The sequence below is a fragment of the Felis catus genome, chromosome D4, assembly GCF_018350175.1.
Source record: "Felis catus isolate Fca126 chromosome D4, F.catus_Fca126_mat1.0, whole genome shotgun sequence".
NCBI classification, from domain to species: domain Eukaryota; kingdom Metazoa; phylum Chordata; class Mammalia; order Carnivora; family Felidae; genus Felis; species Felis catus.
In genome coordinates, this window is record NC_058380.1 from 72076825 (window position 1) to 72102917 (window position 26093).

Genomic DNA, 26093 nt, shown 5'->3' on the forward strand with positions numbered 1-26093 from the left:
ACTGAGGTCCTTTCAGCTCTGCTCCTGTAACTTTTCCATTAGGAACACACTGTCCACATTCTAGTTTGGAGGTTCTGAAATAGGGGGAGTACCATTTTCAAGGTATATCCTGGCTCTGGTACATAGTAGCCTGAAAGTGTATAGAGTAAATTAGCTTATCATAAAGTATGCCTTTTTGAAATTTTGTATTCTACCTAGAAAAGTGATTGAGAATGACTTTATTAGATCCAGATGTAAAAAAGAACTTTATAACAGCTCACAAAATACATTTCACATTGGTGGGCATTTTACTAAAAAGGATTGTTTTTTTCTTTTTCCCTCACCACCTGTTTGTCTTTTTTTATTGTAGTAATTCCAGACACACTTACTGACATGGTTAACCAAATGACAGAGAAAGTGGGCCTGGTTCATGGGCTGCCCTATGTAGCAGACAGACAGGGCTTTGCTGCTACATTAGAACAGGTAAGTATGGTCGTCATAGATAATATTGTCGCATCCCTGATCTTCCAGAAGCTTGAGATTATTCTGAGAGTTGGGATGGACTACGTGAAGTTAACTGTAATTAAGTCTGTTTTAACCTGCTAAGTACTGGCATCCTCAAGATGAGAGTAGCTGTTTTAGTAGTGAAGAAATTCTTGGGCCCCTGGAATCACTCACAGCTGCACTCTGGCAGTGAATGGATGTGCACAGGAAATATCTTGTGGTCTCATTACCAGCTGAACACAGTATATTGTTTCCTTCTGGTCCTTGCTTTCAGTTCTAGAGTTTGGTTCTAGGCTTACATAAAAGCACATGACATATAGTTCTTTCAGAAATCTAATCTGAAAATAATTTTTTTTTAAAGATTTTAAGTATTAATCTCTACACCCAAAGTGGGGCTCAAACTCACACCCCTGAGATCAAGAGTCACATGCTTTTCCAACTGAGCCAGCTGGGCACCCCAAGAATCTTTTTTAAATATCAGAGTATTTGAAATACACACAACAAAGGAAAATTGTTGTTATAAAATTATAAGTTATTACAATTATAAGTTACTATAAAATCCATTTGATTTCCTTTTAAAATGGATTTCTAAAAATTACTGGACAGGGGTGCCTGGGTGGTTCAGTTGGTTAAGCGTCCGACTTCGGCTCAGGTCATGATCTTGCAGTTTGTGGGTTCGAGCCCTGCGTCAGGCTCTGGGCTGACAGCTCATAGCCTGGAGCCTGCTTTGGATTCTGTGTCTCCCTCTCTCTGTCCCTTCCCTACTCACACTCTCTCTCTGTCTCAAAAATAAATAAACATTGAAAAAAAATTTTTTTAATTACTGGACAAACTTATTTTGTGGTTTCCATTTTTTTCTCTTCACCCTATAATAGAATTATATAAACTATAAATTGTGGGAAAATGTAAGAAGCAAAAAAACAAGCCATAATCCTACCAACTAGAGGAAGTTTCTATTTTTTTTCCTATATTGAGGTGGTACTCTAAAAACAATTCATATATGATTTTTGTCACTTCATCAGCTTTTCTCCCTATCCTTAATAATTTTTAACACTTAATTAAAAAACATTTTTTTTAACATTTATTTATTTTTGAGACAGAGAGAGACAGAGCATGAACGGGGGAGGGGCAGAGAGAGAGGGAGACACAGAATCGGAAACAGGCTCCAGGCTCTGAGCCGTCAGCACAGAGCCCGACGTGGGGCTCGAACTCACAAACTGCGAGATCATGATCTGAGCCAAAGTCGGCCGCTTAACCGACGGAGCCACCCAGGTGCCGCAACATTTAATTTTTTTAAGTTTATTTATTTTGAGAGAGACAGAGATAGCACATGAGCAGAGAAGAGTCAGAGAGGGAGAGAGAGAGAGAGAGCTCATCCCAAGCAGGCTCCATGCTGTCAGTGCAGAGCCCAACGCAGGGCTTGAACCTACAAACCATGAGATCATGACCTGATGAAACCAAGAGTCAGACACTTAACTGACTGAGCCATCTAGGCGCCTCATGAGTAATTTTTTATAAAAGTGATTTTTGTTGACTGTATCATAGTCTATCATCCTATCCTAGACGTGACTTAACCATTCCTGTGCTGCTAAACATTTAGGAAGAATGTTTTCACGTCATAAGGGAAGGACATATGGTTGCAGTCTTTTAAACACGTCAACTTGCTTTTAAGTGTATCTGCACTTGTATGATTTTGAACTGCAGTCTTGTGATTACTACAGATCTTAGGGGTAAAGGTACATTGTGTGTGGAATTTAACCTTTGGCACTTTGAGCCATGACCTCTTAATACTGCCCATGAATAGATTTGTCCTATTGCAAGTCTTTAAATATCAGAGTTTTTGTTTAGTAAGAGAAACTCTGAGTAGTTACTTTAAAATAAAATACTTAAAAATTTTTTTTTAGTATTTATTTTTGAGAGAGAGTGTGAGAGAGCGTGCGAGTGGGGGAGGGGCAGAGAGAGAGGGACAGAGGATCCAAAGTAGGCTCTGTACTGACAGCAGAGAGCCCGATGCCAGGGCCTGAACTCAGGAACCGTGAGACCGTGACCTGATCGGAAGTTGGACACTTAACCGACTAAGCCACCCAGGCACCCCAAAAATAAAATACTTTTTATTCTTATATGCCACATCATACTTTTGTTTTACAAATATCCAAGTTGATTTATAATGGCAGTGGTAAGCATCTCCCAGATCACACAAATCAGTGACGTAGGTTAAATGTAATCCTTAAAGGCCCCTTTGCCATACTTAGAGTGAATGGAAATAGAGGGATTGTTCCAGTCTGTAAAGAAATCCTGGGAGCCTTTGATGGAGTCCCTATTTCCACCTCATTCCTAAAGCCTCACTTAATAATTGCTTAAGAAATTAAGATGTGCGCTTCTGGTCTTCAGCGTTTGGTTCAGTTCAGCCCCATAAACCACAGCTTCACTACAGTCTGGATGTCGAGCAGGCAGCAAGAATCCTATTATTTGTCACCACCCCTGCCAGTTCTCTTGTTCCATGCTGTGTGTATGTAACTGCTGCCATTGGGAAAAATCACCATTCTCTATTTCAAGCTAGTTAGGAGAGGCAGCGTATCTAAGATGTAAACAAAAGGGTTTTATGTCTAATAATTAGGATGATGATCATTTTATTCTACCACTAATTTAGCAACTTGCATAGCTCATGACTTCAAAGCGTATCTAGGGAAAGGGGGAGTAAAATGGAAGACAGAATTTCAGTATCTTCCCTGTTTGTGAAAGATACATTGAAAGATAACATTGGGCAAATCAGGAAGAAGCTCAGTGACTCGGGGGCAGGAAGCAGCCAGCTATGCAAAAAAGGGTGCAAAAAAGGAATTTAGAAACAGGATTGTCCTGTAGGTTGATATACCTACAGGTGAGTATTTGAGTATTTGTGTGTTACGTATGCATGTGTGAGTACACACATAAACACACGTGCATACGCATACACATATATGCATATACATACACCTTTATGTGTAGGGGTGTGTGTGTGCAGTTACACATATTTAAAGTATAGGGGCGCCTGGGTGGCGCAGTCGGTTAAGCGTCCGACTTCAGCCAGGTCACGATCTCACGGTCCGGGAGTTCGAGCCCCGCGTCAGGCTCTGGGCTGATGGCTCAGAGCCTGGAGCCTGTTTCCGATTCTGTGTCTCCCTCTCTCTCTGCCCCTCCCCCGTTCATGCTCTGTCTCTCTCTGTCCCAAAAATAAATAAACGTTGAAAAAAAAAAAGTACAATATATGTTATATATTATAGTATAATATAAAATATTAATGAATATTTTATATGTGTTTGAGTCCTATTTTTACCTGACTTATATCCAAATTAGGTTTTATTTGGATGAATCTTTAGGGAAGACAGTATTTAATTGGGAATACAATATATACTTTTCCCTCCTAGAAGTATATTTTTCTTCATAATGGTAATGACAAGAATAGTCAACCAAACAAGAAATTACTGATTGCCTGCTACATGAAAACACTGTTTTATAAAAATTTTTATTCAGGTAGTTTATGTAAGAATAATAAGATACTCAGTCATACCTAAAGGATATTCTTTTGGAAAAAAAAAGTTTATACATACCATACTTTTAACATAACATCCTAATTACACACATATGTTTTTGCTTTTGTTTCGGCAGGTATATTTTGGAACTTCTCATCCAAGGTCCTATATCTCTGCCAACGTAACTGGCTTCAAATGTGTGACAGGAATGTCTTGTTTAATGAGAAAGGATGTGTTAGATCAAGCAGGAGGGCTTATAGCTTTTGCTCAATACATTGCTGAGGATTACTTTATGGCCAAAGCCATAGCTGACCGGTAAGCAAACTAAATCACATTAGGCTGTAGTATTTTTAGTACTGACTTCTGTTGGTTTATTGTATTTGTTAAAGTCTTGGATTAAGGGGCTATTTTATTTTAGTTTTTGCTAGTGAGTACAGAATAGGTCAATATTTTTTAAGAAAGTAATTCCTGTTCATAGATATTGTTATGAAAGAAATATGTGAATAAATGATTGTTCTACATTCTTTAATGTGATTTGACATAATGAAAAGGAAGCTTCTCTGTGATTATAAATTTTCATTATTATGGATGTAAATTTCTATGTGTTTTAGAAGAATTAAAAATGTTAGTGCAGTCATAAGCTAGCAGGTGATTTAAATTTAAAGATTTACAAAATTTAAAGAATATGATTCCACATTTTGGAATTTCTCTGTAGATTATTTGATGCTCTGCTAAAAAGCCACTTAACGATTCATATGAATGGCTTAACATTTTCTCTATCACAAAATTGTTTGCTTTTAAAGGGGTTCATTGCCTCATGTGATAATTTACTAAAGATAGGATTTTAAAAATTGGTATGTTTTAAAAATTCTTTCATGATGTTATTCACGTGGCTCATAGTTTCATAGTGTTTCCGATGAGATGTGTATATAATACCACTTTTTGTTTGCATTTCATGTTGAATATCCACACACACATCACACATATTCCCCATCCCACCCCACCCCACCCCACCCCCCACTGCCCGCCATTTGATTTGGTGGGTTTTTTTGGTTTTGGTTTTGGTTAGTAGTGATCAGAGACTAAACTATTAATTTTTTTTTAATTTTTTTTTCAACGTTTTTATTTATTTTGGGACAGAGAGAGACAGAGCATGAACGGGGGAGGGGCAGAGAGAGAGGGAGACACAGAATCGGAAACAGGCTCCAGGCTCTGAGCCATCAGCCCAGAGCCTGACGCGGGGCTCGAACTCCCGGACCGCGAGATCGTGACCTGGTTGAAGTCGGACGCTTAACTGACTGCGCCACCCAGGCGCCCCTAATTTTTTTAAATGTTTGTTTATTTTTGAGACAGAGAGAGACAGAGCATGAACAGGGGAGGGTCAGAGAGAGAGGGAGACACAATCTGAAACAGGCTCCAGGCTCAGAGCTGTCAGCACAGAGCCTGACGCGGGGCTCTGACTCACGGACCGCGGGATCATGACCTGAGCCAAAGTCAGACGCTTAACCGACTGACCCATCTAGGTGACGCGAGACTAAACTATTAAATACGAACCCACTCCACTTGGTACTTTGAGAACATCTGTATTTTGTTTTTTAAACTGTAAACTGAGAGGTTGTAGCTCCTTCCAGTTCTAGATGGTACTGTCATAGTCCTGTGTATTTGCTAAAACATCCAGGAGTACGATACACCCTAAGTAGGGTGCTGATCCTGAGAACTAGGCTCACCCTGAACACCAACAGTTCTTAACTCCTTATAGTGAGGAGTAAGTAAATGCATAACCAGTCATGCCTGCAGGTGTTCATCATCACAGTTCACTTTATAATTGTCTTAATTTTCAGAGGTTGGAGGTTTGCGATGTCCACTCAGGTTGCAATGCAAAACTCTGGCTCTTATTCAATTTCCCAATTTCAATCCAGAATGATCAGGTAAATCAGTTGGCTTTCTTCTTTTTATACATGGTTAAAAGAAAAAGGGGGGAGAGAGTAATTTTTACATGGTCTAACTTGATATTTAAAATATCTAAAAGTCAAATTTTTGTTTAGTTCCAGAAAAGAGAGGTTAGCATCTTTGTTAAAATAAATTTAATGTCTAAATATATTTTCTTGCTGTGTAATCCTGAATGCATTCAGTAAAGAGATGTTGAGACTTTGCTATCTTTAATGTGCTGTTCTCTATTTTCTTTCCACACTTTGAATTTTATAATCTTTACTCATTAGAGTGTAGGCCATACAAATGAATTTATAGATTTTTTTCTTTAATGTACTAAATAAAAATAGAAAAGTGATTCTTAAATACTCTTTAAAGAGACAAGGGCTTTTATGTAACAGGCTAAACAGCTGATCATTTGGGGGGCAGGGAATTGATTAGTCTTGTAACCAGGCTGTTTTAAAGAAAAGGTTTTTTTTTGTTTTTTTTTTGTTTTTTTAGGTGGACCAAATTGCGAATTAACATGCTTCCCGCTACAATAATTTGTGAGCCAATTTCAGAGTGCTTTGTTGCCAGTTTAATTATTGGATGGGCAGCCCACCATGTATTCAGATGGGATATTATGGTATTTTTCATGTGTCATTGCCTGGCATGGTTTATATTTGACTACATTCAACTCAGGGGTGTCCAGGTATGTGGATAGGCATGAAAAGGTTGGCAGTCATTTGGTGGAACTAAAACTGGTTTAATTTAGAAAAGCTTGAAATTTATCCAACCCATTCTTCAGCTTCCCATTGAAGGTTAACATCGGGTTTAAACATTACCTTCTTTAGTGGAATGTGGACACAAAACTTAACTTGATTTTCAACTTTCAGGTGATAGTTATACTATCACTTTTATTAAGCCTCCAAAAAAAATGATGTTAAGCAGTTCAGTTATCTAAAGAAGCAGGCTTGATTTCATATGGTATATTTTAAAAGAGTGAAATTGAAGAATTCCATTTTTTAACTGTGTATAGTTCGACAGTAAATTTTTGTTTTTTTAATTCCTAGGGTGGCACACTGTGTTTTTCAAAACTTGATTATGCAGTAGCCTGGTTCATCCGTGAATCCATGACAATATACATTTTTTTGTCGGCATTATGGGACCCTACTATAAGCTGGAGAACTGGTCGCTACAGATTGCGCTGTGGGGGCACAGCGGAGGAAATTCTAGATGTATAGCTACAGCTTTGTGACTGTACCTAAAGGAAAAAAGAGAAGTATTATAAATTATGTTTATATAAATGCTTTTAAAGATCTACCTTCAGTAGTTTTATCACATGTATGTTTGATATCTGTTCTTTAATTTATTTTGCATGGCACTTGCATCTGTGGAAAAAAAAAAAAAAAAAACCCACATCTGTAGTCTTGGCCAAATGGTACCCTTTGTTTTGTGGAAGTAGAGAATCAAGAGAATTGGTTCTAGGAACCTGGCTTTGGTTTTTGTTGTTGTTTGTTTATTTTTTAAAATAAATATATATATATATATATATAAAATATATGAATGCTCTGCAGCAAACACTATGACAGTATCCTTCAGTAGAGAAAGTTTCTTACTTGTGAGTACACTCTTTTAGAACATTTATGGGATGGCAGCAGCTTTGTTTTGGGGTTTAGAAAAGACTAGAAAGTAATCACTTTACGGATCTAAAGTGAATGGTGTCACGTGGTGAACAGTCCACGGTGAGGTACTAAGAAACTTTTTCATGCTCTATGCCTACCTCTTGTAGTTGTTGCAGAGCAAATATAAATTGTAATAAGGTAGCTAGGCCTTGCAAAAACAAATGGAAAAACTTTAAAAATAATAATAAAAGAGCTGGAGTCTAGTATTTATATGAATCTGTGAGAGATTTTTTTTTTTTTTTTTTTTTTTGGTCTCACTGCAATGAACCAAAAGTGGTTGAGTTTGGTTTTTAATTGTAGCCATGTATTGAAGGCATCCTTTTGACCAACTCTTGTTGGTTCTGTCTTGAACCATTGTTAATCACTGTGCTGGTAGACCTTTCCTTCCCTGCTCCTCACCTGCCCAAGTCCCTTCTTTCCTTAACTTTTTTTTTCGGGGTGGGGGGGGGGGTTTGTTTTAGTGTGAGTGGATGTTTTGATAGTTGTGAGGAAAAATGCATTTCAGACACATTTCACACATGAGCTATTTTCTTACACAGTATGTCTTGTTAAAAAGAATGTAATTTCATGATACAGGTATTTAATATCTTTTTTAAGTAAATATTCTAGCCATCAAATAAATTGCAGTAGAGTATTAAGTGGGGACAGGATGAGTTTTACTCTTAAAATTAATCAGTATCAAACTAAGTCTACTGTGTGTGTGTGTGTTTTTTTTTTTTTTTTACTCTTACAGTTAGTCTAGTCTTATTTAAATTGGATTTTTGTATTCCAGTTTGTATGACAGAATAGATCAGTGCTAGTTGTAAATGCATGCTGTATGTCACTTTTCTCTCCCCATCATGCCGCTGAACTTGCTTGTCAGGTTGTGCTTAACTTGTGGTGAACTGGACTTGTTTTTGTTTAAAAAAAAAAAATAGGCAAAAATGTAAGGGATAGTGCATAAGCCTTTTTTTTTTTTTTTTTTTTAACCTTTGGTAGTGGAATTTGTGCTTTTTCTTCGGGATTAGATGGCATGTTGTCCATATGAACGCCTGCTGCAGGGCTGATGCTGGCAATATGGCAGCTTTAAATTCTGTTACTACAGTTTCCATGTCAAAGCATAGTGTGTAGCATATCAGCAATAATTACATATTTAAAGAAAATGAACACGTTTTCACCTCACTGAGCCAACTCATTTAATTGTCTAATGACTAATATACATGGTTTAAATTGTAATATATCAATGTGTATACACTATGTATATACATTATGTATAAGCTTTTCTCTGGGCCAAACTGCTTCATTTAAAAAAAAAATTTTTTTTTTTTTGGCGCCTTATGACGAATTTGTTTGAAGGGCATTTTCTTCATGAACAAAGGCTTTGATGCATATTCCTTTCTATGTGAAATGGGTAGTAGTGTTCCCTGAGGAAAGTTGCACAGTGAAAACCAGTCTAGTTGTGACCCACTCTGTGTTTTTTTTTTAAATCTCTATTACACAAGTTGAATTTTGCTGAATATGTTTGTAATTTGTCGGTTTGTCTAATGAAGTTTGGTTGATGCCATCCTTTGCACTGCTGAAGTGAAATCTTGCTTATTACTTGGCTTTTTGCTGATCTCAGTATGGGCAATGTAACAACACATCCAAATGGCTGGACAGACTTCTTGTGTTTTGTAAATAGAAACAATGACTGTTCTGTGTGTGTGTTTTATGTGGTCGTGGAGTATTTCCTTGAAGTGAAGCTTCACTTAAGCAGGACAGAGTGATTCTTTGTTTAGCAAGTTTAGGAGTGATGGTAAAATGGTAAGAAATAATATAAATGTTGAAGAAAGCACCACAACAGAACTGTAGGAGTCCAAATTTAATAAACCGTTAAAAAAAATGTCTAGAATATACCACGTTTTATTTAAAATCATTGTATGAAGTTTTTTGTTTAAAATAAAAATTTGAATACAATCAAAACATTAACAATAATGTATTCTTGTTTGCTGTCTTGTATTTTTATAAACAACATATTCCACCATTCATATCAAAATTACTAAGAGAACTCTGTCAAGTGTTAATTTGAAATCTTCCTTTTTACCTGGGATACAAAGTCAGGCTTATGGCTTGACGTTCGGCTTATCTGCGTTGGTTGCGTTGGTTGCACGTTATAACCACCTGGAGAACTTAAAAAAAAAAAAATACAGATGCCTGGGCCCTGCCCACAGAGATTCTGGTTTAATTAGTGTGGGGGGAGGGCTGAGCTCTGCTTGTTCTGTTTGTGCAGGCAGACCTGAGAAGCGCTGGCCCACAGTCGCCTGTAGAAGAGACCCATTCGCCCCCGTGACCCCCTCGCCGAGGCTCAGAGCCTGACTCAGCCTCTTAAATGGTACAACTCCAGCGGTGGGGAAAGGCGGAACCAAGGAAAGGAACCGGCTCTGCTGCTGGAGACCTACATGGGAGCTAGACTAGGCCATCCCCCACGCTCTCCAGTGCCAGGCCCCTCCCGGCCTAGAGGCGTTTCTGGGCCCATTTCACCACCGGCCTGTGAGGGAAGAGTACTTTTAACTGAGGAGCACATCCCAGGAGAGGAAGAGTCGAAAAGGAATTTGAAGGGATGAGAATGTTTTGCCATTAAATAGTAGCGATGGTTGCACAACCTTGTGACTATACCCAAAAACCCACTGGATTGTCTGCCTTTAAAGGCAAATTTTATGGTCTGGTTAATTCTATTCCTTTTTTTTTTTTTTAACAAATGAAGGAAAATTAAAACCACTGTAAATGTATTATTTCCTTCCAGTCTTCTGGTACCGTTTGCTGAAATGGCTTCGAGAGAGTGCGTAGGACTGCTCGTTATGTGGCTTCCTTGCTCAGACTAAGAATTGCCATTTTCAAAATCTTTCTGAATTTGACAGATGAAAATATTGTACCTCGTTGTTTAAACATAGGGATTTTGTTTTTGAGAGAGAGAGGGTGCAAGTGAGCGAGGGGCGGAGAGAGAGAGGCAGAGGGAAGCAGGCTCCCCTGAAGCAGGGTTCGAGTTCACCGACGTGGGACTCAAACTCACAAACCCTGAGATCATGACCTGAGCTGAAGTCAGATGCTTCATGACTGAGCCACCCAGGCGCCCTAAACATAAGGCATTTTTTACGACTGGCAAGATTATCTCTGCACGTAAGATTTACAACCGCTGGAATGTCTTCCATTTCTTGGTCTTATTTAAATGAGGGTCTTAATGCTTTTTTATTGTGTATTCCACATCTCTTTTCTTTTTAACCATAAAAAACAATTTACATTACCAGACAAAACACTGCTAAAATCTTTGCATTTAAGATAATGTTTTCCCAAGGCAAGATGGGGTAGGCATGGAAATAACTGATTAACATTTGTGTAACTAAATGGCCCACACAAGTGTCCTGATCAAAGATCAGTCTTCCCAAATGTGATTTCCCTGCCTTAGAACACATCATTTTCAGCTTTGAAGTAACAATATACTGACATAAAGCTTACGTGGCATGTGAGTACTATTTTTTTTCAATACATTTCTGAACTTCGTTGGCTAGTATTTAGTGGAATATTTCCTGGGCTTTAGAGTGAGGTTACGCTAACAGTGCAGTCATTTGGGCTTTCCCTCCCCACCCCACTCCCCCACCCCCATGCTTCAGAAATTATTTAGCCAGGAATTATCTGTTCCTTGAAAGTTCAAAAGAATCTATCCATAAGACTTTACGGGCCTAGCACTTCAAAAACCTTTTCAGTTTATTTCATTGGTAATAATCAGTTCACATTTCCAACCTCTATTCTAAAGTCACTTTTAGTCATTTACACCATAGAGATGCATATGGCATTCTCATAATTTTCTTCCAACTCTCGCTAGCTACGTATGCTGCAGGGCAGGAGGTCTGCAGCCCCCGTGCGGGTTGAACTTGGATCTCTGATCTGAGAGTAGAATTGGCCGGCAAGGCCATCCCTCCCGAGGCTACCAATACCCTCTTTCTACAAAGAAACCCTGACCCTGTGACTCCTTCTCTTGATATGCTTTAATGGCTTGATGTTACCTTCAGGGTAAAGCCCAAGCTTTACTATGGCAGAAAGGCTGTTTTATGGGGTGCCTCGGTGGTCCAGTCGGTTAAGCTTCCAACCTTGGCTCAGGTCATGGTCTCACAGTTTGTGGGTTCAAGCCCTGCGTCGGGCTCCGTGCTGACAGCTCAGAGCTCAGAGCCCGGAGCCTGCTTCCGATTCTGTGTCTCCCTCTCACTCTGCCCCTCCGCTGCTGGCGCTCTCTCTCTCTCTCAAAAATAAAAACATGGAAAAGCGCGCCATTTTAGGTTATATCCTCGCCAGCACCTCCAGATCCACTTGTTACCATTTTGCCAAACTCACTCACATAAACTCTCATTGTAAACTTCCTGCATTCCTTGACGTCTGCCCTTCGCTGCTCTGGGCTTTGTGCCTGTTGCTTACTCAAACTCCAGTTCCTCTGACCTCTGCCCCGCTCTCGGGACTCTGCCCAGGGTGCCAACCCTTCCATGACTATCTTCTCTGGTTATATGCCCGGTGTCTGTGCCTCCCCAGCCTCACCCTGCACTTCTGTCCTAGCACTTAATACTAGTTCTTGTAATTGCTCCTATAGTTGTTTGTGTTCATCATTAAATTCGAAATGTCAAGGGCAGGGAGGGTCAGTCTCTTACTTGACTTTGTGTTCCAAGCGCCTAGCTTAGGACCTGACACAAAGTCCGTTTTATTGAATGAATTAACGAACAAATAAAGATAAGCATGCCTGCAGCACTAATCTTATGCCTACAGCCAATCACGTCATAGTTAGGAGCACAGACTGTGGAGCCAGACCGGTTGGGCCCACTTTCCAGCGTCACCATATGCTTCCTGTATACACTCCCTGCGCCTCAGTGGATTCCAGTGTGATCTACTTCTCAGGGTCGATGTGAGAATTAAAGGAAATACTGCATATGAAAAGCCACATTCTTGGTAAAAGCTTGTGTTACAATAAGGATCTCCAGTCACTAAGTGAAAATGAAAGCTTAGTTGCACAGTCGGACAAAGTAGCTCTTCTTCCTCCAAGGCTTGAGGAAAAGAATCGTTCAGAATCTGATGGAGAGAGCTGCTTGATCTTTTGTAGGGCAACTGACCCCTCCGCCCTTGGTGGTTCACAGTAAATATTCTATCTAGCGTTCAAGACAAAAAATCAATCTGATTTATTTAGACTATTATAAATAGTGCTATTGTAGCCCATATAATACTGGCCAGAATGTTAGCTGATGGCCTGAACTGCAAGGCCTGGCAGAAAATTGCAAGGCCTCACTGCACAGGCCTGCGTTCCCATAAGAACAGTCCACAAAACCTGAAGACTGAGCACGTGGTGTTCACAGCAGAGCGTTGCAACACGCTGTGTGCAATGAGGTGCACCCGTGACATGGGCAACATTCAAGGAATTTTACCTGACTGGAATGTTTCCTGCTATTATTCTTTAAAAGGACAACTGGTTCTGTGTAACTAAAAGACATTTCCTGGGTGTCCTCTGACCCTGAGCACTGAGAGCAGTGAGTGTGGAGGCTGAGGTCTCTAGACCTGGCCATCTGAAGGGGAATTTTCTTGCACATGGCTTTGCAGCTTTCATGGTTCCTAAGCTGTAGGATAAGAATTATTTTATTTTTAATTTTTTTAATGTTTTTTTTTCCTTTGAGAGAGAGCGAGCGACCGCAAGGGCAAGCGGGGGAGGGGCAGAGAGCCAGGGAGATACAGAATCCTCAGCAAGCTCCAGGCTCTGAGCTATGAGCACAGAGCCTGATGCAGGGCTTGAACTCATGAGCCCACTTAACCAACTGAGCTACCCAGGCGCCCCGGATAAGAATTATTTTACATGCCAACTGTAGTGCCCCACTCCCCTGTCATAAGGCCCCAAACTCTAAACCTTTATAAGCTTTCCTGAGATTCTGATGCAGGCACTTTCCAGGACACTGTGAGAAACATTTCAGTGGAGTTGTATCACCATGGGGATGCATTTTACTCAAGTTGACAGTGGAGTGAAGGTGGTGGCCTTGTGGGCAGGAGGGTTGAGGCTCAGCCCCTAGGATATAATTTTTTTGATCTCTAGGTGAAGTGGTTGCAATATTGTGATTTACAGTAAGATGTGTGTGTGTGTGTGTGTGTGTGTGTGTGTGTGTGTGTATTTTAATGTTTATTTTGAGAGAGCACGAGCAGGGAAGGGGCAGAGAGAGCGAGAAATAGAGAGTCCCAAGCAGGCTCCCTACTTAAAGTGCAGAGCCCAAAGTGGGGCTTAATCCCATGAAGCATGAGATCATGACCTGAGCCTAAATCAAGAACCAGATATTCAACTGACTGAGCCACCCAGGCACCCCTTTAATAAGAAACATATATTTCATCTTCAGCACCCTTTCTGGCACAGAGTTCCTAAAACCCTTATAATTTCCTGTGTGAAGCGAGGTCTTTTGTTATGTTAATGAGCCGACTCTAGGACCTGCATCTAGAGTTGGGGTTGATTGCCTGGAGAACCAAACTTGGGACTGGAGGTTTGGAACTTTCAGTCCCACCCTCCTGACCTGCAGGGAGGGGAGAGGGGCTGGAGGTTGAATCAATCACCAATGGGCAATGATTTAAATCATGCCAATGTAATGAAGCCTCCATAAAAACCCAAAGGATGGAGTTCAGAGAACTTCCAGGATGGTGAACACATGGAGATTTGAGGAGATTCACGTGCCTGGAGAGGGCATGGGATCTCCAAGCCTTTCCTCATGCCTTGGCTTCTGCATCGTTCCCATCTGGCTGTTCCTGAGTTATTTGCCTTAGTAAATTGGTAATCTGGTAAGTAAAATGTTTCTCTGAGTTCTTTGAGCCACTCTAGCAAATTAATGGAACCCAAGGCAGGGGAGGTTGGAAACTCCAATCCATAGCCAGTTGGTCGGAAGCACAGGTGACAACCTGGACAGGTGTCTGAAGGGGCAGGGGGCCAGTTGGGGGACAGTCCTGTATGACTGAAACCTTAACCTGTGGGATCTAATGCTATCTCTGGGTAGATAGTGTCACAACTGAGTTAAACTCTTGGACACCTAGCTGGTGTCCTGTGCATTGCTAGGTAACATGGGAAGAACCTCTCCCGCCACACACTGGAATCCTGATCGGGAACCCAGTAGTGGCCGGGTGGAAGTGTAATCACCAGTGGTTGCCACAACACACAGGAATCTACAAGGCAGACCATACGGAACAGTAGGTGTTGATCGGCAATCCAGAGGTCTGGTAACAGGAACCTCGAGGCAGAGGAAAACATATTTGAAAGGTTAACAAAGTTTTCAATATTTTTTTCTTAGAACCTGTAATTTTGAACTTTATAACCAGGGTAACTGGAACTTTAAATTTTTACTTTGTTTGCATGGATTAGCACAAGGGGGAAAGTGTATGGAGGAGTACCATGGCTGTGTCTAAAGACACTGAACCAAAGCTGCTGAGCAGAGGTAGGAAGCAGCCTCTGTCCTTCAGAGTCCCACTGATTTGGACCAGCAGTGCCACACCTGTCCGGCCAGGGAAGTCTGGGAAAATGACAAGCTGCCATCTCACTTCTGATCACAGCCCCTCCCAGCTAGGACCACTCAGGCTGCCATACGTCCTGCTGTGACCTTGTCTGGGGGAAACCGGTGTGATTCCATAGACAGCAGTAGCGCTAGAAAGAAAACTGAGCTCTCTTGCATCTGAGAACAGAGACCCCAAAGTCTCAATCCCCAAAGCCTCAACAGAAATGTAGGGCTTCCTGTCCCTGTTACAGCCAGCCTGTATTACAGTGGCCATCAGTCCACACTGCCTGAGGGATTCCAACAGCTGACTTGCCAAATTATCAGGCAAAAGAGATTGCAAATGAAGAGAACGTGTAATTTGTGGTAGAGACCAAGCTGGCCAGAAGATGAGGGTAAGTGGAGGCAGAATAATGGGAGAAACAGGGGCGCCTGGGTGGCTCAGTCGGTTAAGCGTCCGACTTTAGCTCAGGTCACGATCTCGCAGTCCGCGAGTTCGAGCCCCGTGTCAGGCTCTGGGCTGATGGCTCAGAGCCTGGAGCCTGCTTCTGATTCTGTGTCTCCCTCTCTCTCTGCCCCTCCCCCGTTCATGCTCTGTCTCTCTGTCTCAAAGATAAATAAAAATGGTAAAATATACAAAATTAAAAAAAAATAATGGGAGAAACAGAGGGGGAAATTCAATCAAAACACAAGGGGGGGGGAACATAATGACAACTTTTAAGAAGACAGAGCATAAAAAAATGAAATTCTGGAACTAAAAAGCAAGATCTCTAAATTTAAATTTTCAACGTATAAATGGAGCAATTACTGGTAAAAACCAAATTCATGTTTTGGTGGGAGGGTGTCTCAATAACCCAGAGCCAAAGACAACAAAACAAAACATACTAAATGCAAAAATTCACAGATACAAGACATAAAGGACTCGTCAGGTGGAGACTTAATAGACTAACAGTAGGAGTCCTGGGAGAAAGGGGACATGGAAGAAAACTAAAGGCCTGATTTCCATTGAAGGGGCCCAGGTGGGTTTATTGAAAAGACACACTCCCAAAGAAGTGTCCTGGTGAAATTTCTGAGCTTCAAGGATAAATTTGACCCTCATCAGCTTGAAAGAACAAGTTACTGACAAAGGAAACAGAGTGAGGCCATCATCAGGCTATCAGCACTACCTAGGCTCTTGGGAGGTACAGGAATGATATGGATAGTCCGGGGGGGGGGGGGGGGAGGCAAAGTGGATTATGATTGGAAAGGCTTATGTCCAGTCAAAACATTAGTATAGGAGGGCAAAAAGAAGGCATTTCTGGACCTGTAGGGCTACAGAAGGCACACCAACCATGTACTCTATCCGAAGTCAAGAAAGTACTCAAGAAAACAACCCCAATCAGAAATCTCTGCATGGGAGAGTTGAAAGAATTCAAGGAAACAGTGGTGAATAATGAACCTTGTGTTAGTCACGGTCTGAAAGGATGATGCTAGTGTAGCATGGAATAATGAGAATTTTTGAATCAGATAAGACTTTTTATAGGGGAAATTTCAAATGGCCTTGGCTAAAATTCTAATTTCTCTCAAAACCTAGGAGTAGGGACGTGAAAGAAATTAGGGCTTCAAGCTTTGCGGGGCTCTACAAGTCTCAAGGGAAGGGCTGCCGTGCCATTTCCATGGCGTGCAACAAACAACTCAAAATTGCTCCTTAGACATGAAACATCCTTTGTTCTTCCACTGAGTATTTCTTCACTGTAGTAGTAGTATCTCTTCGAGCTCTTTCTCTCCCCGACCCCCCACCCCTTTCTGTCTGCTGTCTCTCTTTCTGTCTCTCCCACCTGGTGGTGTCTTTTCTTTACAGCCTCCGCCCTCCAACCTTTCTGTTTGTTTTTTTTCTACCCACATTCGTCTTACCCTTTGCACGGGGCAGGGTAGCTACAGATTGCAAACTTAGCTCCAGGCCCACCTGTTCAGATCCAAAACCCATCAAGATGTTCAGTGGGACAAAAGGAACAACTTCTCCCTTAGAAATAAAAAAAGGACTAGCAGAAACCTTGAGATTATGGTCTGTCTTTTTACAGAATACACTTTCATTAGAAGGCTGTGCACTTTGGGGCGCCTGGGTGGCTCAGATAGATAAGTGTCCGACTTTAGTTGCGGTCATGATCTTGCAGTTCGTGAGTTTGAGCCCTGCATCAGACTCTGTGCAGACAACTCAGAGCCTGAAGCCTGCTTCAGATTCTGTGTCTCCCTCTCTCTCTGCCCCTTCCCCGCTCACACTCTCTCTCTCAAAAATAAACAAACATAAAAAAAAAAAAAAGAAGGTCCTGTATGAAGTTCAAGGTCATTGGGAAGCAATAGGGTTGAGAATAGGGATAGGGATGGAGGTAGGGACCGTGAGATGAAGACGGATGGGGTAACAGGGCAGGAGCATGCTAAGCCTTGAAGTCCTAGATAAAGAATATAGGCTTTATCCTGAAGGCAGTGGGGGAGGGAGGGCTTTGAAGGGTTTGTGTTTTAGAAAGATTTCTCTGGTTGCTACATGGAGATAGAGTTTTTAGTGATAATGACCTTGAAGGCAGAGACCAGAAGGAAATTTTTTGTTCTAATTTAAGAGGAATTCTGTTTATTTATGGAAATCACCCCCACCTTTATGACCTCAGGGTGGCTAGAAACTTTTCTTTTTTCCATTTGTGCAGGTCGGATGGGAATGTGCCACTTACAACCTGGCACTTTCTACAGTGGGAATCCTTTCATGTCCCATACCGACCCTATATCTGTCTTTATGAGGGTCTGACCTCACAAAATCCCGGGAGGCTGACACCTAAGAAAAATCCTGTCAGAGTGACATCCCACTTCATCTAACTTCCTACCTTCATCTGACTTCTCCAGGACATCACTCTCCAATTTGTTCCTGCATATGACAGGCTCTCAGTGCTAACTTTATTTCCCTTTTCCAGTCTCCCACTCACAGTTTGGCTTTCCCTACTGCTACCTAATATTCAAAATTTAATTCTGAAGAATGTTAAATTAAAACCTTAGGTAGGGGTGCCTGGCTGGCTCAGTCGGATAAGCGTCTGACTCTTGGTTTCGGCTCAGGATCTCATGGTTCATGAGGTCCAGCCCCATGTCAGGCTCATGCTGACAGTGTAGAGCCTGCTTGGGATTGTCTCCCTCCCTCTCTTTCTGCCCCTCGAACCTATGTGTGGTTGAGTGTAGGTGGAATAAATACATTTAGCAATTGGTATAATTTCCAAGTTTGCTTCCTGACCCCCGTTATGAGGGCTATTGTGGTAAAAAAAGCAAATCAAGCCTTCAAGGAGTACTGTCCAATAGAAACATAATGTGAGCACACATTTAATTTTAAATTTTCTAGTGGCCATATTTTAAAAAGGTAAAATGAAACAGGTAAAATTAATTTTGGTAGTATATCTAATTTAACTCACTATATCCACCATAGTATCATTTCAACACTAAATCAACATACAACATATTAGTAAACTTATTTTTGTCCTATGCTACACTTACAGAACAACTTATGGACTACAGGTACTCAGTAACCACATGTGGCCACTGGCTACAGGACTGGATAGCCCCACTCTAGACCTTCTCCTGCCTACCATGAGAGTTAGCCAGAAGCAATGATACATTCCTGGAAGATTCTCAGAAATGCATATGTAATTAAAAAGATTTGATTGTGGTTATGGTTATTTGGTAATGTTTCTTTCATATCCCTTTCTAACATACCTGTTTTATCTCTGCAGCTGTCAGATAAACTCAAAGAAATATATAGTATTCTTACAGATTTAATTAGGTAGTGATTCAAATTGTATCTGCTGTTCTAGATGTGCTGTCTTTACTCGAGCAAAGCATAGTTCCTAACATCTGGTGTGCAACTATGGGTGCGATAACTGTTTTTATGCATTCAAATAAGGAGAAAGCATTAGTTGCAATTTGCTTTTACCTGGCAAGCATAGCTGTCCACCTTGGCTGTCTTGCCTTGGGATTACATCAACTCTGCCTCTGTGCCACAATTTAGTCCGTGCTTGACTATCTCCTTGTTCCATAGGACATGATGCTGGCCCATTATATTGATGACATCAAGCTAATAGACCCTGGAGGCCCGGATGCAGCAGATGCTTTAGGGACCTGAGTAAGATACAGATGTGAGTGAAGCGAGAGAAGCATGCCATGAAAATATGGGGGCTGCTGCCTCGTTAAGTGTAAGTCTCTCATACGTGCAAACATTGGGAAAAATTAAACTGGCAACAATAGGGAAGCTTTATTAAGGAGGAACTTGAGACAATTTCCAATGAAAGCCACGACAAGGCTCATAAAGAGACCATTGCACTAGTGTATGTGAGACACTAGGCTTGGACCAGATGGGGGTCTAGATCAGGGAGAGTGGAGGCGGGTAACAATCTCATTCCTGGTTTGGCTGTTGTCAAAGAACTCACATGGCTTTCCAATCACAACTTTTAATATATTAAAAGTCACTACTAACCATTTTTTCTGGGAGTTGACTAAAAAATTATCAACTCAAATCTGTCCAGATGTCATATGACAGTTCTGTGTGGATTCAAGTTTCATTCAAGTTTCATTCCCTGAACTTTCTTTGTTGGGAGGTCCTCAAAAATCACGTTTCTGCAAAGCAAATTAATTCTATAAGAAATATTTCTAAGGAGTAGCATCTTACTCAGTGCTTAATGGGAAGAAGAGAAGTAACATTCGACTATCTAATCATGCACCAAATCTGTGAGCCTATTTATTCCTTCCAAGAACCTTATGAGATTGTAATGATTATATATATATATATATATTTTTTTTTTTGGAGACAAAGAGACAGTGCGCGCGTGCATGCAAGCAGGGGAGGGGCAGAAGGAGAGAGAGAATCTTAAGCAGGCTCTATGCCCAGCGCACAGCCCTACTCGGGGCTCCATCTCACAACCATGAAATCATGACCTGAGCCAAAATCAAGAGTTGCATGCTTAACCAACTGAGTCACCCAGGCGCCCCTGATTATATTCATTTTATAGATGATAAGAGTAATCAGGGATTCTGACAAGTGAGTTCCCCACTGTTTTCAGAATTCCCACCTGCCAGGCTAACTTAGCCCCAGTTGATCTGGCTGAGGCCCCACTTCTCCTTTTGCTCCATATAAAAGGGCTCACAGAAAACTTAGCAACGCTACGGTCATCGGAAAACTACTGTCTTTTTCACTTCCAGCCTGGGACCACCAGAACCCAATAGGAAAAGCAGAGGGGTGGTAGGGGAGTGGGGAGCAAGAGCTCAGGGTGCTCATTCTCAGCAGGGTTGATGGCAACCACTCCCATCTGTAGAGTTACAAACGTGTTCCCACTTGTTTCTCTATTGAATAAGATCTTCACAAGAACTCTCTGAGTAGGTATCATGAGGTCCATTTTAAAGATAGAGAAACTGAGGGGGCGCCTGGGTGGCTCGGTCGGTGAAGTGCCCAACTTTGGCTCAGGTCATGACTTCTCAGTTCTTGAGTTTGAGCCTTGTTTCTGCTGTCAGCACAGAGCCTGCTTTGGATCCTCTGTCCCCCTCTCTCTCTGCACCTTCCCCACTCATTCTCTCTCTCTCTCAAAAATAAACAATTTTAGAAAAAAAAAAGATGGAGAAACTGAGACTCAGAAGTAGACTTACATGTGTACAGTTATGTAACTCCTAACTGGCAGAGCCAAGGTTTGAGTTCAAATCATCTGACTCCAAAGCCAGAACATTTTCCACCGTATCAGGCCACAGAGGAGAATGAAGCATGGAGCATCTTTCTGGATAGAGTCAGGGGCCTGAGATTCCCTGGTAGGGGGCCAGTATCCCTGCAGGGTGTCCTTCTTTCCTCAGGTTGCTTTGGGACTTGAAGGCAAATCACTGTGTATTGTAGTCAAAGGCTGGTGTGGCATGCTTTCTCAAGCATCCAAGCCCAAGGATTGTTATATATTAGGAAACAAGGTGGTGTTCATTCACCATACTCCTCCCTCCTAAGCCAGCTTCCAAAAGCGACTGAGGCATAATCATAAGATCTCACAAAAACAAAGCTCAAAATACTAGCTTTATGGCTGAAAAGGAGACCATGGGTTCACCTCCCCAGACTTTCTATTATTTATCCCCAGAATGGCAGTCTTTTCTCTCTGAGGGGCAGAATATATCCCAGTAAGTTCATGGCATGGAGGAGCAGAGAACCTGAGTTTTCAGAGAGCAAGCTGCTCCAAAAGAGAATTTTCTGGTTAGTCACTTCTCCCTTGGGGAGCACTGTGTGAAGGAGAGAGGGGCTGAACGTGTCTGCCCATGCTTTCGCCTCTTCTCTATGACAGTGTGAGGAAGGGGGAACAAGCATTCCTTCCTCTCAACACTGTGCTTCCCACATTGCAACATCCTGAGTCTACCAGGGATCGTCAGCAGATGCAATATGTAATTCATTCTGACGAGGTAAGAAAGACAATGGTCTTGATGTCTTATCTAGAATGGTAGGTAAATGAGACAATCGTGTAAGAGGAAGGACTAGTAACCAGGAAGAGCAGATGTGTTATTTGCAGACAGGTGGAACAACCAACTTAGACTTTCAGGGCTGTAAAGAACTTAGAGATCACGTACAACAAATCCCTGCTTACCTGACAGGCTTGTTTGGCAAGGTCATGTGGGAATTCATGGGGCTGGGATGTGAGTCCAGCATTTAGTTTGGTTGTCCTAAAGAAGTCTAATGACCTCAGCCCCATACCCATGACCCCCTTCTAAGGCTTTCTCATCTTAGGGCCCATGCTGCTACTGTTGAGCCCTCCAGCATGGCCATAGCTGAAGGGGGAAGGGTAGCCAGCCTAGATGCTGGTCTATAAACTGAGCAGGAGGGACTCCAGTGACTAATTGAACCCGCTAGATTATGTCTTTTGAGGATTTTTGAATATGAGACATTGGGCTCTGAGCAATTGATAGGAAGGGCAAAAGACACAGAGAACAGGCAGTAAGAAGACATGAGCTGAAGCTATGAGTGAGCAGGGTGTGAGGTCAGATGAAGAGCAAAAAGCGTTTCATAGGTGGAGATGTGAACAGCAAAGAAAGGATGGAGGAGCTGGGTTCAAACGATGGGGAAGCTCTGGAGTAGCGATTGGCTCCTCCTGCTGCGGAGGGAGGTGTAGAGATCACCCAGCTGCCAGACCACGTTGGATCCTGCACTACCTTCCAATTACCAAACTATGTTCTAGGCCCTGGGGAGGCTAGCTGTTGAGCTATTAATAGGGTCACCAGGGACCTGGTTATATGGCCAAGATGTCACCGTTTCTTAAAACATGTAGCTTCACAAAACACCAACACTCAGGGTAAAATGGGTAAGCCTTTTTGTACATTACAGCCCAAACAGGCTAACACATTGGCTTTTCCACTAGCAACTGCACCTGTACAAACCACATAAATCAGTATTAAAAGTTTTGATCCCATAGTTGTGTCCCCTCTGGCAGCAACACCTACAGTTTTTTGATTGGCCCAGAATTCACTTATGATCCTTTCCTCCATCCCAAATAATCACTATCAGAGCCTTAGAAACCTCCTGGTACAGCCTATACTACTCCTTTTTCCCTCAGCAGGCATTCTTTCCTTGGGCACTGGGTGCCTCTGTGTTTACTGTCTGTCCTAAGGTCCAAGAATAGCATGAGCAGTCGTGATGATTAAGTGCCCAGAGCATGACTCCCTATTCACAAAACGTGGAGCAGCTGGGTGGGAATGCACGTGTTGGATGAAGGGAGGTAAGTCAGGTGGGAAGATAAGAAGAATGCCCGGCTAGCTAGGGACTGTAATCTCTAGCTTTGCTTGGATGTGCCCTAACCTACTGCGACTTGACCTCCTCACCTTCTTCACCCCATTTTTGGTCTCTACCACTCTTCTCTCCTCCCCCTTCCCCCTTTCCCTGGCCTCTCTATGGGACTCTGGGGTGATATGAGTAAACCCCAACAAAGCTTCTACCAAATCCAGGTCTCCTTCTCCTAGAGAGTCTCCAGTGATAAGAGCATGGATTTTTCACAGTTGGTTACAAACTTGACTTTATTTTCTCACCTATAAAATTGGCAAAGTTCAGTCTCTCCAGCAAACGGTGTTGGGAAAGTGACATGTGGAAAAATGAAACTGGACCGCTTTCTTACACCCATACACAAAAATAAATTCAAAATGGATGAAAGACCTAAACATAAGACAGGAAGCCATCAAAATCCTTGAGGAGAAAGCAGGCAAAAACTTCTTTCACCTCAGCCACAGCAGCTCCTTACTCAACACCTCTCCAGAGGCAAGGGAAGTAAAAGCAAAAATGAACTATTGGGACCTCATCAAGATAAAACGCTTCCGCACAGCAAAGGAAACGATCAGCAAAACTAAAAGGCAACCGACAGAATGGGAGAAGATATTTGCAAATGACATATCAGATAAAGGGTTAGTATCCAAAATCTATAAAGAACTTATCAACACCCAAAAAACAAATAATCCAGGGAAGAAATGGGCAAAGTTTAAAAGCCCATTTTATTTACAAAGGCGTAGGAAAACAAGTAGTCTCGTAACGTTGCTGGTGGACATATAAATTGGCACAATTTTCAGGCTGAAAATTACAAATCACATGCCTTTTGACTTAATTAGCTCCACGTCTAAGAATGTATTCTAAAGATATACACGTAGCAAACTTTACTCGCTTTCTTTCAGGAAGCATCCATTAAGGATGGCTCCAGTGAAGCAGCAGCAGTCTTTGGAATTCTCTGTAGCCCATGATATGGGATAACCGGTGTTGTATGTAGCCAACAGCCTGTCTGGGTTGAGAATAGATATAGGTAGGTAGCCTTTGTCTTTCCATCAAGCCTTCCTCGATTTTTCCAATAGAACGACATACAGAGCACCTCACTACATCCCGTACAGAGTGCAACTGAAGAACTCAAACTATTCACCAACTATTCTGCCTTTCTGATGAATGAAAGAGTAGAAGAGGGTTGTGACCATGTAATAGGGGATACTGGGCAAAAAGCGACAGTACTGTTGCATACGAAATGCCAGAGTATGGTGTAAATGGGAAGTCATTTTCAGTTCTGACCTCAAGCAGGAAGGGGCTCCTCTAGCCAGACAGCCTTTAAAACTCCTTTTTGCCACCACAATCTGTAATGAATTCAGCCACTAGAAGAGCGCACAGGGTCCTTGGTTAGAGATTCAGAGCGCCAGGCTCACTCAGCTATTCCCAGACTCAGCATCCAAATACCGGTACCTTGAACCATGTGCAGAAAGATGACCTATAGCAAATGGATCCTATAGAAAGAGGCAGACCTCCCAGTGCAGGGCACACTGTGTGAGACGGGGAGACATGGGCTACCTACAGAGAATTAGACTCAACCTGCCCCTTTGCTTTAGGGTCATTGCCAGAATCATCTAAAGAGGATCCAGAGTGGGGGTTCAGAAGCCATCATGGGCTGTTACCAGGGTGTATTATACAGCCTTACTTCAATCCTTCTCAACATTTCACTTTGCCATTTCCATAAAGTTCTGAGCTTGGCGAATTCCAAGGCAATATTAGAGTCCTCTAGAAAAATAAAGATAGGTACTGCCTTTTACTAATTTTTTCCCCACCATTCCTGCCATACATTACAACAGTTCTTCATTTCAGGGGGTAATTGGATGGAAAGATCATTTCATTTGTCTATTTTATGTAGGACGAGGCTTCCTGTGCTTTCTTTTCTTATCTGCAGTATCAACTTTTATGATTCTGTGGTAAATTTACTAATATGGAAAGAATAGGGGAGAAGGGGAGGGGGTTGAATAGAATAATGGTGGGGTCTGGAGTGCCTGGGTGGCAGAGAGATACTTCAAAGAGAAGAATGAATAGCAAGGCCCTAAATAAGTTGTTCTCTGAGTTTAGTAATGTTAGCCGTGTTCATTGTGAGGACAGGTGTTTGCCCTCTGATAATAAGTAGACTTTAATCCTAGGTGTGAGTACAAGTCATGTCAACAGGGGTGGTTCCAGAGAAATTCACAGTAATTGCCCAAGACACAACATTAGCCCACAACCAAATTCTCACACTGAAAAGTCACTGGCAAGTAGGAATGCCAGTCTTGATACAGCTCATTAGGTAACAGAAAAGGAACCGATCCTCCAAGTCAACAAACATCTTCGGATGTTTCAAGGGCTAGCCAGGCAAGCCATTCCAGCAAGGGAGAGGTGTGGCTCTGGTGTGTGGTGACACACGGTGAACACCCAAGCTCCGTAGTGCTGATTAGTTGTGTAATGGGTGGATGAGTCAAAGATCATGCTTCCTAGCTTGTCAGATACTTGGTAGCTCCCAGGAACTTGCTCCAGACTCCCAGTGGCTCCGTGCAAGCAATCCTGGGGCTGATTACGAGACCACATCAAGACTCAAATTTCAGTGTCATAAGCACTGAAGCAAAATCCTCCTGACTCACATCCTTTAATCCAAAGAGGAAGATTTCAGTCAGAGATTGTGTTTCTGTGAGCATCTTCATTTTCACCAGGGCCTTGTGAATTTATGTGGACAGCACAGGAGGAGCAGCAAATTAAGAGTCTGGTCCAGCAAAATCAGCTCTGGCAAGGTATGAAATCTTACCCACAAGACATGGTCGTGCTGCCCAGTCCATAGCACCAACAGCTATGGTACCATGTTCCCTGCAGGGAGCTTCCTCTTCCAAGTCCCCTGTAATGTTGGTATCGACACTTATCACCCTGCTACCTTATAGTTTGGGAAGGGATGGAATGGTTAGCTTTCCTTCTCATCCCCAGGGCTCCAGGAAGAACAAGTAGTCATATACTCCTAGGTTTAATCCCTGGCTAAGCTACTTAATAATTGGATGACCATGGGCAAATAATCTGAGTCTCGATTTCTTCATCTGTTTATTAATAATAATAATACCCACTCTGTAGGGTATTTTTTGAAGATTAAATTAAATCAGCTCTATAAAGTGCCTAACACAGTGCCTAGCACAAAAAAAAAAAATGGTAGTTTTCATCTCTGGAATTAGTGAGTCTCAGAACTGGA

General features: G+C 42.0%; 2 protein-coding genes across 11 annotated transcripts in view; one reads left to right on the forward strand and one right to left on the reverse strand.

Moving 5' to 3' along the window:
- Positions 1-9532, forward strand: part of UGCG (UDP-glucose ceramide glucosyltransferase) — a 39917-nt gene extending 30385 nt beyond the window's left edge. The window contains exons 5-9 of the mRNA XM_011288497.4: positions 350-462; positions 4129-4307; positions 5834-5920; positions 6423-6612; positions 6974-9532. Of these exons, the coding sequence (XP_011286799.1) occupies positions 350-462; positions 4129-4307; positions 5834-5920; positions 6423-6612; positions 6974-7144 (740 nt within the window). The 3' untranslated portion in view covers positions 7145-9532. The remainder of the gene's footprint in view (positions 1-349; positions 463-4128; positions 4308-5833; positions 5921-6422; positions 6613-6973) is intronic.
- Positions 1-26093, reverse strand: part of SUSD1 (sushi domain containing 1) — a 282880-nt gene that overhangs the window by 25837 nt on the left and 230950 nt on the right. For 2 of the 10 annotated variants that reach the window (XR_006588972.1, XR_006588968.1), the window contains 2 exons: positions 19031-19215; positions 9411-9732 (listed from right to left, as the gene is read on the reverse strand). The exons of 3 other annotated variants lie outside the window; for them this stretch is intronic. Coding sequence is in view for 2 of the 7 variants with exons in the window: in XM_045043332.1 (XP_044899267.1) it covers positions 9686-9732 (47 nt within the window). In the remaining 5 variants the exon portion in view is untranslated. Of the gene's footprint in view, positions 1-5559; positions 5941-9410; positions 9733-19030; positions 19216-19570; positions 19711-26093 lie in introns of those variants that run through there. 5 more of the 10 variants (XR_006588969.1, XR_006588971.1, XM_045043332.1 and 2 more) reach the window with 5 other exon arrangements.